The 14,145-nt window shown below is 43.7% G+C and overlaps 1 protein-coding gene across 12 annotated transcripts in view; it reads right to left on the bottom strand.

The window, feature by feature from the left end:
• Positions 1–14,145, bottom strand: part of herc1 (HECT and RLD domain containing E3 ubiquitin protein ligase family member 1) — a 217,426-nt gene that overhangs the window by 74,508 nt on the left and 128,773 nt on the right. For 11 of the 12 annotated variants that reach the window (XM_033014841.1, XM_033014842.1, XM_033014847.1 and 8 more), the window contains 3 exons: positions 6,186–6,700; positions 3,604–4,400; positions 1,047–1,245 (listed from right to left, as the gene is read on the bottom strand). In XM_033014841.1, coding sequence (XP_032870732.1) covers positions 1,047–1,245; positions 3,604–4,400; positions 6,186–6,700 — 1,511 coding nt within the window. The remainder of the gene's footprint in view (positions 1–1,046; positions 1,246–3,603; positions 4,401–6,185; positions 6,701–14,145) is intronic. The other variant, XM_033014846.1, reaches the window with a different exon arrangement.

The raw sequence follows: 14,145 nt of genomic DNA, 5'->3' as shown, positions 1-14,145 counted from the left end.
AAGTGGATGGAGTAATGAAGGAACTACTTGGGTGTGCTTGCCTTCATAGGTTGGAGCACTAAGAATAAGGGTTGGGACGTTATAGCTGCACAAACATTGGTTATGCTCTATCTGGAGTACAGGTCCCCCACCGATTTTCTGGCAACTGGTGGTCTTACACCTCCTTTAATCCGCGCACTTGAAATCCCCCCGAAAATGTTGCATTAAGCACGGGTGAGGTGGCCGGTCTAGACCTCATCGGGATTTCTGCGCCGATCGGCAGGTCGAATTAGCCCCCTGCAGCCGGGGCTCGGGAATTCTGGCCCAGCCGGAGCCGGCAGAACGTTCCCATAGTTGACTTCCGAGGCCGACCTTGCAGGCCGGTATCTTGGACCCTGGGCAGCCTTGGCGGACCGTTCTGTTACCGTTGGACTCCTCTCGGAGGCCATGACTGTTGTTGGTCTGGTAAAACAGATAATCCAGAAAGACTGTAGAATCAATAGACAATAGGTGCAGGAGTAGGCCATTTGGCCCTTCGAGCCAGCACCGCCATTCAATGTGATCATGGCTGATCATCCCCAATCAGTACCCTGGTCCTGCCTTCGCCCCATATCCCGACTCCGCTATTTTTAAGAGCCCTATCTAGCTCTCTCTTGAAAGCATCCAGAGAACCTGCCTCCACCGCCCTCTGAGGCAGAGAATTCCACAGACTCACCACTCTCTGTGAGAAAAAGTGTTTCCACGTCTGTTCTAAATGACTTATTCCTTATTCTTAAACTGTGGCCCCTGGTTCTGGACTCCCCCAACATCGGGAACATGTTTCCTGCCTCTAGCGTGTCCAAGCCCTCACCCGAGCTGAATGCAATCAAGGGTACCGGACCTGTGTTGTGTACAAATACAATGGCATTTGGAAAGGTACATGGACAGAAAAGACCTAGAGGGATATAGACCGAAGGCAGGCAAATGGGATTAATGTGGATAAACATCACAGTCAGCATGGGCGAGGTGGGATAAAATGGCCTATTGCTGTGCGCATGATTCCACTATTCTAGGACAAAAACACATACCGTAAAAGGCTGAGTGGCATTACACTTGGTGATTCTGAGGCAGGCACAGTTTCTGTGTCAGTGACAGGGGTGGTAGCAGTGGTGGTGTCTTCAAGAGAACTGCTCATGAACGAAGTGGTGCTGGAAGCAGACGGGCTGGTAGTAACGGGTGTTTGAGCCTGCACAGCTGTGTCCATTTCCTCAGGCTGTTGGCAGACATCTGCCGGGAATATACAAAAGCAGCAATAAATTAATAAACCACAAGTAATATTATAAATGAGATTTACTTTGTAATATCCATATCCTCTGCAAATAAAGCATAATCCTTCACCTGTATAACGTTACTGACTAAACAACTCAGGATTTAATCTGGGTTGGAGCACATGGAATCTATCTTGAAAATAATTAAATTAAATTGAAATGAAAACAAATCATTCCTCAATTAACATCATTTCCCCTGCTTGCAGGATCTTCTACTTAACTACAATATTCACAGTGACGTTTAGAGATGCAGCGCTGAAACAGGCCCTTTAGCCCACTAAGTCTGCGCCGACCAGCGATCCCCGCACACTAAGCCCCTGTCCCACTTAGGAAAACCTGAACGGAAACCTCTGGAGACTTTGCACCCCACCCAAGGTTTCCGTGTGGTTTCCGGAGGTTGCAGGTGGTTGCCGGAGGTTGTAGGTAGTGGAAGCAGGTAGGGAGACTGACAGAAACCTCCGGGAACCGCACGGAAACCTTGGGTGGGGCACAAAGTCTCCAGAGGTTTCCGTTCAGGTTTCCCAAGTGGGACGGGGGCATAATACTATCGTACATACAAGGTCAAGGTTTCAAGGTCAGTTTATCGTCACATGTACCAATTAAGGTACAGTGAAATTTGAGTTACCATACTAGGGCCAATTTCCAATTTTTACCAAAGCCAATAAACCTACAATCCTGTACGTCTTTGTAGTGTGGGTGGAAACCGGAGCACCCGGTAAAAACCCACGGGGTCACAGGGAGAAGGTGCAAACTCCGTACAGACAGCGCCCATAGACAGGATCGAATCTGGATCGCAGGCACTGTGAGGCAGCAGATCTGGCACTGACCATAATTTGTCACATTTGATCATAATAATTCGAGCTTTGAAAATCAGGCAGTTTGCTAATGGATCGTAGGTAGACACAGAATGTTGGAGTAACTCAGCGGGTCAGGCAGCATCTCTGGGGAGAAGGAATGGGTGACGTTTTGGGTAGAAACCCTTCTTTAAACCCGAAACCACCCATTCCTTCTCTCCAGAGATGCTGCCTGACCCGCTGAGTTAGTCCAGCATTTTGTGTCTACCTTCGATTTAAACCAGCATCTGCAGTTCTTTCCTGCAAATGGATCGTGTTACACTGCTTACACCAGCACGGGTTCAGATTAACAAACACTGCGGTGTAAAACAGAACAGCATGCATAGGCATTTACAGGTGGGATCTCTTTCCTCTGGACCCGACAGGAAAAAAAACATGAATATTGAGCAGGTTTTCCTACTTTAAATTCTCATTAGCCTCATCATTCTTGACCCTTCTACTGCTTTTGATATGATTGACCGCACCCTCATCCAGATGGGTAGGACTGTATTCATCTGATCAGTGGAAAGGCTGCAAAGAGATTCACCAGGATCTTTACTTGGCTTGTGTGCTAGGAAGAGGCTGTGACTTTTTGTTTTGGAGATAGGTGGCTGAGGGGTGACCTTTTTGAGGTGTTCCAAGATTATGAAGGGCATGGATAAAGTGAACACACAGTCTTTTTCCCAGGGCAGAGGATTCTAAATAGAAGTTAGTCCGTATCTGGAACATGCTGCAAAATGAAACTATAAAAACAGATGCAACTACAACTTTTTTTAGTTTAGTTTAGTTTAGTTTAGAGATACAGCGCGGAAACAAACAGGCCCTTCGGCCCACCGAGTCCGCACCGACAGTCCGCTCCAACCAACAACCCCTGCAAATTAACACTATCCGACACACACTAGGGACAATTTTACACATATACCAAGCCAATTGACCTACAAACCTGCACGTCTTTGGAGTGTGGGTGGAAACCAAAGATCTCGGAGAAAACCCACAAGGTCACGGGGAGAACGTACAAACCCCGTATAGACAGCACCAGTAGTCGGAATCGAACCCGGGTCTCTGACGCTGTAAGCGCCGTAAGGCGGCAACTCTACCGCTGCGCCACCGTGCCACCCTTTAAAAGACATTTGGATAAATGTGTGGATTGGTTAGGGTTCAGAGGAATATAGGTCAAGTGCAGGCAAATGGGACTAGCCCAGAATGCCAACTTGATCGGCAAGATTTGCCGAAGAGCCCTATTTTTGTGCTATACAGGATCAGTCATGATCTTATCGAATGCTGAGCAGAATCAAGGGTTTGGATGGCCTTCCACTGGTCCTCTTTCTAACATTCTTACTTTACTTTCATGCACGTGTATTAATTAATCAGCATGCATTTAGAACATCAGCATGCATTTAGAACAGGATGACATTCATTACCAATCTATTAAACCTCTTAAGACCAGTGGCGGCTGACTGGATATACATTAAAAGTAACTATACCTTGTTTAGCTTTTCCGCCACAGTGATCGTCCAGCAAGGAGCTCACAATCAATTTGTAAATCACGGCCTGTGCACGCTCCAGATCAGACAGCCCCAAAGCTCTCTTAATTGGCGATCGCATGACGGCCCGTTTCACCATGTGGCGCATCAGGAACTGGAGCGCAGATCTCATCTCCACGTCATCCTGAATAACCGGGGAGCCAGCACAGTCCGAGTTGTGGCCATTCTCCGTTAAAACCTTCGGGATCAGCAGCAGCTCTGCATACTTACTGCAGCTCAGCAGTGCACTAAGTGTCTTCATAGCACCAAGATACAGGTAAGACAACTGAACTGCTCGGATTTCTGACTGAACTAAGTCGTGATTTCGGAGCAAGTGCTCGTGCAGTTTTCGTTTTCCCTCGAGAAAATGCTGATGAGAATCTAAACTGAGATGTACAGAGTCCATAGTGCAAGTTGAAATATCATTTTCTGATCGAGAACTGGAAGCACCACATTGCATAAAACCCTTAGTTTCCTCAGATGATTGAGTTATTGCTCGCTGATCAATGGCTTCTTTTGTAGAGTCGGCCTCAGGTTTCTGCTCCACTTCTGCTTTCTCTTCAGATTCGTGCCTGTGTTTTTTCTCATGTCTTCTCGCACTCTGTTTGGTTCCATCTTCATGGATGCCAGTTAGATACATGAGATCTAGCAACAGCGAAGCAGTCAACCCACGGAAACGCGACACATCAAACGGCAGTGGATCACAGGGCTCCAGGTTGTAGAGTGGCGTGTCACTGGGTGACCAAGAAGTTGGGAAGCTTTAATCAGATTCGGAATGACACAGGAAGAAGCAAGTGAGGGATAGACAAGAGGAATGTACACACGACTATGTTGTTATAGAAGCATATGGATGCAGAAAGGCAGGAAGTTTATGAGCAGTGTAGAAAGAAATCACTACATTTACTTCTTAAAGAGGAGACACAGATAAATGACAACATCCTTCAAACAAGTGCCTACTCTTTTAAACCAAGCCCAATTTTGTGGAAATTGAGGTCAAACTTAAATGTCCATTAATTAAGCAACAATGCTAGAAACAACTCGTAGTGAATTTAAACTGATTACAAGAATACAGCAATTAAATATGGGCAATTAGCAAATATTTATCAGCATTACATATCCATATCAAACGCAACAGTGCTGAGTTTTACGATTCCACAATGTATTACAAAATATGCAGATGGAGTTTTTAGATCCCAGCAAAGGGGAAAAAAAAGTGGCATTTGATTGCAACATCTGGAGGTCAAGGAAGCAGCTTTATCCACCAACTAAAGTTCTTGCGTTTTTGTTACATATGAAATCGACCCAGCATCAACTGTGTCAAGTAGTGGGTTGCAATTGAGTTAGCAAATGGAAAGGAGGCCATTCATTCTGCACGGTCTGTGTACAGACTGTACAAGAGGGCTAGAAAACATCGGACTGGCTGCGGAGGCCACAAATAGGCCCCGACCTCGGGTGATCACAGAGGAAGAGGCCTGAACTTTCTAGTGCCTTTCCCCCACAGTGGAAATTTTTGACTCTGCTGTGGGGGGACGTTCATGTTAAATTCTATAATGTGTTGTGTCATTTTTCTTTTTTAAATTTTTCTATGGATGTACGGAAACCTAATTTATTTCTTCTATGTAAAGCACTTTGGTTTCAACGCGAGTTGATTTAGACGTGCTATATAAATAAAATTTACTTACTACTTACTTACAGGTGACCTGCATGTTACTGGTGGGGGAAGGGGTGTTGCACTCCCAAGAAACAGTTCGTATACACGATTTTCTCTAACTGGAAACCATCCCACCACATGCTGAAGATAATAAATCTTTGCGTTTATTTATTTACTTTTCTTTTGCATGTAAATTATGTAGGAGCTAATTTTATTCCGTATGTCAAATGTTTGGGAAATGATCTGTGAATTCTGTTAGAGCGAATTTCCATGATCTGAACAGCTGAAGCGGGAGGGGGAGGTCACCAGTAATGGGTTCTGTCAGTGGAGAATCTAGAGTATATTTGAATGAATAACAGTCCCTACCAATATCACCAAAAATATTATGCGCATCAGTGTCACGCTGTAATATACTGCTAACAACTTCATTATTCTGTTTAAGGTAGACAAAAATGCTGGAGAAACTCAGCGGGTGCAGCAGCATCTATGGAGCGAAGGAAATAGGCAATAGGAAATAGGAAATAGGCAACGTTCCAGGCCGAAACCCTTGGGTTTCGGCCCGAAACGTTGCCTATTTCCTTCGCTCCATAGATGCTGCTGCGCCCGCTGAGTTTCTCCAGCATTTTTGTCTACCTTCAATTTTCCAGCATCCTTCTTAAACAATTCATTATTCTGTTTTCCTGCTGCAAGTAAGAATTTCATTGTTCTGTCTGGGACATATGACAATAAAACACCCTTGACTCTGGAGAATACAGCTGCTCCTCTAACTCCCATGTCGTGGCCAGATAATAACAAATGCACTAGAACAATAGGTAGAAAGCAGTTATTGCCACTATTACACTAGTAACTAAGCCAATGAGCTAATTCAACGCAAGACTTGCAATGTACCTACCTTATTGTTATTTCAGCATCATCCCACTGCACCTTGGCTGAAGTGCTCCCTTCCTTGACCACACCTAAAAGAGTAGCATGTCTTCCTGTTTGCTTGTGAATGCACCTGCCTCCAACCCGTAGACCTGTGTCCACACCGCCGATTACTGCCAGCACCGGCCATACCTCAGTGCAGAGAGTCCGCAGCTGGATTTCTGTCAGCTCTGTCAAGCCATGCTTGCTGTGCTTGCCCTTTTCATCCTCCTTACTCTCTTCCTTCATTTCATGCTCCTCTCTGCTTTGCACAGAACGGCTCTTCTTCAGTTTCTGGCTGACATCTTTAATGCACGATTTGACTTTCTGTAAACGATCCATCATGTTTTTGTTTATACAGCGAGTCCACTTATCGGTACGATGCAAAATGCGGATGAGTTGGATGGTGGCCTCGGCCAGCACGGTAGCCACAGGGCTACAGATAGGATCGCCGGGAAGTAGATCTCTGGGCGTTCCCCGCATTTGCATCTCACATATTTTAACCTAGATGCAAAAGAAAGTCAGCAAATGTACACACAATAGGCTAGAAATTAAATACATTTTAATTGGTGTTGGAGATAGACACAAAATGCTGGAGCAACTCAGCGGGTCAGGCAGCATATTCTTCAGTCTGAAGACCCGTAATGTCACCTATTCCTTTTCACCAGAGGTGCTACCTGACCCGCTGAGTTACTCTAGCATTTTGTGTCTATCTTCGGTGTAAAGCTGCAGCTGCAGTTCCTTCCTACAAATTAATTGGTATTGGCATTAGTTCATGCTGATTTATTATTTTCACACGAATTAAGATACAGAGAAAAGCTTTTGTTTGCACGCTGCCTAATAAAATTAGAAAATACTGAGTAGTCAAGCCATGCACGGGTACAACAGATATAGAAACATAGAAACATAGAAAGTAGGTGCGAGAGTAGACCACCAGGTCCGTCGAGCCCGCACCGCCATTCGCTCATGGCTGAACACTAAACAGACACACTTACCCACAAACAGTAGACACAAGACACAGAACACAAGACACTACCCTCCCCTTTATACCGCTATCACCCCTCTCCACCCCAAGAACCTCGCGATCTCCTGGGGGAGGCAAAAAACCGGATAAAAACCCAGGTCCAATTCGGGAAAAAAATCCGGGAAATTCCTCTCCGACCCCAATCCAGGCGATCGACACTTGTCCAGGAGATCACTCAGGTCTTACTATACTAACCATACCTAGGTCCATATCCCTGCCCTCTCCCCGTAGCCCCTTATCCCCTTGGCAGCTAAAAAACCATCTATTTTAGTCTTAAATATATTTAAAGTTTCTGCTTCCACTGCTCCCTGGGGCAGTGAATTCCATAAATTAACCACCCTCTGGGTGAAGAAGTTCTTCCTCATCTCAGTTTTAAAAGAGCCCCCCCTTATTCTGCAACTATGTCCCCTAGTTCTAGTTTCCCCGATCATTGGGAACATCCTCGGTGCATCCACCCGATCAAGGCCCCTCACGATCTTATATGTTTCAATGAGATCGCCTCTCATTCTTCTAAACTCCAAAGAGTAGAGTTCCAGCCTACTTAACCTTTCCTCATATGTCAATCCCCTCATTGCAGGAATTAATCTTGTAAACCTTCGCTGCACTGCCTCCAGGGCTAGTACATCCTTTCTTAAGTATGGACCCCAGAACTGTACACAGTATTCCAAATGTGGTCTCACTAATACTGTGTACAGCTGCAGCAAGACCTCCGTGTTTTTATACTCAATCCCCCTAGCAATAAAGGCCAAAACTCCATTGGCCTTCCTGATTGCTTGCTGCACCTGCATACTAACTTTTAGTGATTCATGTACTAATACCCCTAGATCCCTTTGCGTTGCATTACAACGCAGCTCCTCCTCATTTAGAAAATAACTTGCCCTATCATTTTTTTTCCCAAAGTGAATGACTTCACATTTATTAGTATTAAATTTCATCTGCCAAGTTGTTGCCCACTCACCTAGCTTATCTATATCCTTTTGCAGACTCTTCCTATCCTCCTCATCCCCTACTTTTCCTCCCATTTTTGTATCGTCCGCAAATTTTGATATATTACACTTGGTTCCCTCCTCCAAATCATTTATATAAATTGTGAACAACTGGGGTCCCAGCACCGACCCTTGCGGAACCCCGCTAGTTACCGGTTGCCATCCCGAGTATGAACCATTTATCCCCACTCTCTGCTTCCTATTTGTTAGCCAATCCTCTACCCATGCTAATATATTACCCCCAATCCCATAATTTTTTATTTTTAGCAATAGTCTCTTATGTGGCACCTTGTCAAAAGCCTTTTGGAAGTCCAAGTATACCACATCCACCGGTTCCCCTTTATCCACCCGGGTTGTTACTTCCTCAAAGAATTCGAGCAGATTCGTTAAACAGGACTTCCCCTTCACAAAACCATGCTGGTTCTGTCCGATGAAGTCATGTTTATCCAAGTGCCCCGTTAGTGTTTCTTTAATAATTGTCTCTAACATTTTACCCACCACCGATGTTAGACTAACCGGTCTATAGTTACCCGCCTTCTGTTTACTTCCTTTTTTAAATATAGGTGTTACATTGGCCATTTTCCAATCCACTGGGACCGTTCCTGCCTCCAGGGAGTTTTGGAAAATTATCACCAATGCATCCACAATCCCCACCGCTATCTCCCTCAAGACCCTTGGATGTAATCCATCAGGCCCAGGGGATTTATCCTCCTTCAGTCTCATTAATTTCCCTAATACCACCTCCTTGGTGATCTTAATAGTATTTAGCTCCGCCATTCCTACCGCCCCCTGTTTATCCAGCGTTGGAATATTTTTTGTGTCTTCTATGGTGAAGACTGATACAAAATACTCGTTTAATGCCTTTGCCATTTCCATGTTCCCCACCAACAACTCTCCAGTCTCACCCTCCAATGGACCAACGTTCACCTTAGCCACCCTTTTTCTTTTTATATAGCTATAAAAACTCTTACTATTAGTTTTTATGTTGTTCGCTAAATTCCTTTCATAGTCTATTTTCCCCGTCTTAATTAATCTCTTAGTTATTTTTTGCTGACCTTTAAATGCTTCCCAATCCTCTACCCTCCCACTATCTCTGGCTACCTTATATGCCCTTGCCTTCAGCCGAATACTATCCTTTATAGTTTTACTGAGCCATGGCTGACTGTTCTTACCCTTACCCCTTTTTTTCTTCATAGGAATAAATTTTTCTTGAAGGTTATACAGTATACCCTTAAACGTACACCACTGCTCATGTACCGTCTTATTCTTGAGTCTGCTATCCCAGTCAACTTTGATCAGCTCAGTCCTCATACCTTCATAATCCCCCTTATTTAGACTAAGCACCCTAGCCTGAGTTTCAACCTGCTCCCCTTCTATTTGAATATGGAATTCGACCATATTGTGGTCACTTGTTCCCAACGAGTCCCTAACTATGACATTTTTAATTAATCCTGCTTCATTACACAGGACCAGATCCAAGATTGCCTCCCCCCTTGTCGGTTCGGTGACATACTGTTCTAGGAACCCGTCTCTAATACATTCTATAAACTCTTCCTCTAGTCTACCCTGCCCAGTTTGGTTTGTCCAATTAATATGAAAATTGAAGTCCCCCATGATTACAGCAGTTCCCTTTTTACATGCGTCAACTATTTGCAGATTTATGTTCTGACTAACAGCGTCACAGCTATTTGGAGGTCTATAAATTACACCCACTAGTGTTTTTTTCCCCTTATTATTCTCTATCTGTACCCAAGCTGTTTCACTATCCTGATCCTTCAACGCAATATCCTTCCTCTCTATATACGAAGAGAAAACTACCAGAGCGCAGAATATAGTTTTCAGCATTGCAGCATTACACTTCCAGAGATGCAGTGGCACAGGGATAGAGCTGCTGTCTTACAGCGACAGAGACCGGGGTTTGATCCTGACCTCAAGTGCTGTCTGGACGGATTTTGTACATTCTCCCTGAGACCGCGTGGGTTCTCCGGGTGCTCCGGTTTCATCCCACACTCCAAAGACCTACAGGATTGTAGGTTAATTGGCTTCAGTAAAATGTAACTTTTTCCCAGTGTGTAGGATAGTGTTAGTGTACGGGGTGATCGCTGGGTGTTGCGGACTTGATCGGCTGAAGGGCCTGTATCTCTAAACTCCAAAAAGTCAAGGTCCACAATGAGGTAGATTTAAAGATTGCCACTGCACCCTAACTGATGGGAACACCATTCAGAATTCATATGCAACCTATATTGTCATCAATATTATAATAATGTTTTTAATCGTTGCAAAATATTTCTGGTAGTTTCTATCTTTTTGATTAATCTCAAGAAAAATGTACGCCAATGTCCGTGACAAGTTTGGTTATGATGCAGAAGCTAAATTATTAAATATGTAATCTAAGAGTTCAAATTCTACCATAGCAGTTGCAGAATTTAAATTCTGTTTACAACTTATAATTTGGGGAGAGAATAGGAAAACTACTAGACTGCAATAGAAACACATGTGGTTCAATAACCAAAGAGCAGCAGATATCAAAAATTCCAATGATATGGATCATACTGATAGACCATTGTATACGTAACTCATTTGAAGCAATCCATAAACAGCCAGTGTGTAGGAAGCAACTGCAGATGCTGGTTTAAACAAGTTATGGCTACTGAGAAGATCAGTAACTGCACTTCTTCAAAAATGTTCATTCGCATCACAACCCACTGCGTCAACTTCATAGTGTCTATATTCTATGAATGACACTTTTAGTGTCATTCATAGAATCATTAAAAACTTGCAATACAAATGCAGCCATTTGGCAATAGTGTTTGAACTGGTTGAGAAAGAGCTACCCAGCTTGTTCCACCTTCCAGATTGCAGTCCCGTGTCTAATCTTTCTTCCTAGATAAAACCTTCCAGACCTGGCAACATTCTTGCACCTTCTCTAGTGCAATCACGTCATGGGATAGTCTTGGCTGAATTCTGAAATAGTGGCAAATATATCCGAGCTAGCTCAAATATGAGAAAATAAAGTAGGCAGAAGAAGGGGCTCTCCATTTTAACTGCAGCTCAGTGGTGTATTTGTGCTCACATAGGCTTGCTGAGGGTGTGCGCAGCGCAACAATAGGGGAATCGCTGCTGTTGCTCGGAGCAATGCTTCTCCTCAGTCAACCTAGTACCTCCACTCCGTCATATTATAACAGCAAATGTGCCAGGATAAAGCAAAATCAGCCACTCAGATGAAAGATAGAACTTCCACAAGGTGACACAAGGTGGCAGTGTCTCCCTCCATTCCAAGGGACCACAAAAGACTGAAGGTAGACAAAAATGCTGGAGAAACTCAGTGGGTGAGGCAGGATCTATGGAGCAAAGGATCAGGTGGTGTTTCGGGTTGCGACCCAAATACTGAAGTCACCCACCCTATTGCCCTCTGTCTTTAAGTCCCGATTGTAGTGCACTTACAACATAATACAAACGGAGTGGCATCCACTTGTGCCTTTTTGTCTGACCCACACACACACACACACATACACACGAATGCGCTGCCAGGGGTTGTGGTGGAGGCAGATACATTGTGGGATTTAAGAGGCTTATAGATAGGCACATGAATATGGAGGGAACAAAGGCATATGGATCACGTGCTGGCAGAGGAGAACAGTTTAACTTGGCATCATGTTTGGCAGACAGTATGGGTCGATGGGCCTGCTCTATATTCTAGTACTGTAATTAGCCATTGGTTCAGTGCAGTCTGCATTATTGATAAATTGTAGTCAATAAATAAACCTAATTTTACATAACTTCATTCTACCATGATCTTTGCAAAGTCAAGTCTATAGATGAAGAAAGATCAACTGATGGCAATGTGCAGTGATTTTTAACGTTTAACCATGTTTGTCAGGACTTTGCGAGTGAAAGTGATATATTGGGAATGTGGATTCCAGAGGTATTGGACTGGCTGACATGGGTGCGTGGCTGCAGCTCCTGCTTACTCGCTTCAAGCTCATGCTTCAACATTGCTTTTACCGTACCCTTGTTGACCATATTGGCAAAAACAATCTACTCTAATATCAGCTGAAAACACGCTTAGATGCACGACTTGTTTGCTTTACATGGAGAGAAACATCATTAAGTTTAGTTTAGAGATACAGGGCGGAAATAGACCTTTCAGCCACCGAGTCCACGCCAACCAGTAATCCCCGCACAATAACACTATCCTACACACACTTGGGATCATTTACAATTTTAAAGCCAATCAGCCCACAAACCTGTACTTCTTTGGAGTGTGGGAGGAAACCGGAACATCCGGGGAAAACCCATGCAGGCCACGGGGAGAACGTACAAACTCTGTACAGACAGCACCCGTAGTCAGGATCAAACCTAGGTCTCTGGGATTGCAAGGCAGCAACTAGTTCAAGTTCAAGTGAGTTTATTGTCATGTGTCCCTGTATAGGACAATGAAATTCTTGCTTTGCTTAAGCACACAGAAAATAGTAGGCATTTACTACAAAACAGATAAATGTGTCCATATACCATGATATAAATATATACACACATGAATAAATAAACTGGTAGTGCAAATAACAGAAAGTGGTTGCTAATAATCAGAGTTTTGTCCGAGCCAGGTTTAATAGCCTGATGGCTGAGGGGGGCACAGATTACAGTTGCGCACCCGTGTCACCCTTAAGTCTTGTCCACAATTAGTTTCAGGCCGTAACCTGAAGGCACAGTGAGAATCCGACTGTATCTACAGTAATTTAAGATGTTACAACAGCAGAGGAACAGATGGAGCTCCAAGGAAATTTTGGACTGAAGAATTTAATTGCCCACGTGAAAGCTACTTAACTGTCTGGCTCTCAATATTGGACTTATTCCCTTGCACAAAAACTTTCTTCTTCCTGAAATATATAACAAGCCTCCAATTGAGGCCGTAATGAGTGTATTTCCCTGTCCTCTCTACTTGTAGTTTAATGTTAAAGTTTATTCTTTGCATGTTTCAATTATATATTTTGCAATAAAAAACTGGGAGAATCATCGGTCAGTTTGCATTGAGCAAAGAAATCTCTCCAGCAACTGATGACTAGATTTAAGTATGCAGAAGGTTTTTGGAAACTCTAGAACGTTTTGATTTCCTAAAATACAAACGCTACCTAATAAAAAGAGTGGGGAGTAGTGCGGAGATGGTTTATGAAGATGTTGCTAGGACTCAAGGGCCGGAGCTTTTGCGGGAGGTTGGGCAGGCATGGACTTAATTCCTTAGAACACAGGAGGCAGAGGAGTGATCTAAAGGCAGTGTATACATTCATAAAAGAATAAGATACCGTGAACGCAGATTCTTTTACCCTAGGTATGGGAATCAGGAATCAGAGGACAAAGATTTATGGTGAGAGGGGAAAAGATTTAATAGGAACCTTAGAGACAACTTTTTCCACTCAAAGGGTGGTGCATATATGGATCGAACTGCCAGAGGATGTGTTTGAGGCAGGTACTATAACAGCATTTAAAAGACACAGAGAGGAAAGGGTGAGGGATATGGGCCAAACATGGGCAAATACGACTAGCTTAGATGGGGCATCTTGGTTAGCTTGGACAAGTTGTGTCAAAGGGCTTGTTTCCGTGCTGAATAACTGTATGGTTCTGAAAAAGAGATACTGAGAAAAGCCAGGTCCTTCATTGGAACAAACTTGCACTTACATGCCGTATTTCATTATTTCAGGATTTCAACAAGGGCTTGTCAGACAACTAATCACTTTTAAAGTCCAGTCACTGTTGTAATGTAAGAAGCTTGGCAGCTAATTTAAGGTTATGAGCCAAAAAAGCAATTATTTTTGAGAAAGTGGGCATGAAAATATCACATGCTGGTCATAAATAAGGTCACATTCTTGTCAGATAGAGACGTCAATCTGGTGTTCCACCAATAAATTCATGCACCAGAGTCTTTGAACCTGTGGCTCAGAGTT

Source organism: Amblyraja radiata, chromosome X (assembly GCF_010909765.2).
Source record: "Amblyraja radiata isolate CabotCenter1 chromosome X, sAmbRad1.1.pri, whole genome shotgun sequence".
NCBI lineage: Eukaryota > Metazoa > Chordata > Chondrichthyes > Rajiformes > Rajidae > Amblyraja > Amblyraja radiata.
Note: the sequence above shows the minus strand (reverse complement) of the source record. Positions and strands in the feature narration are given on the sequence as shown.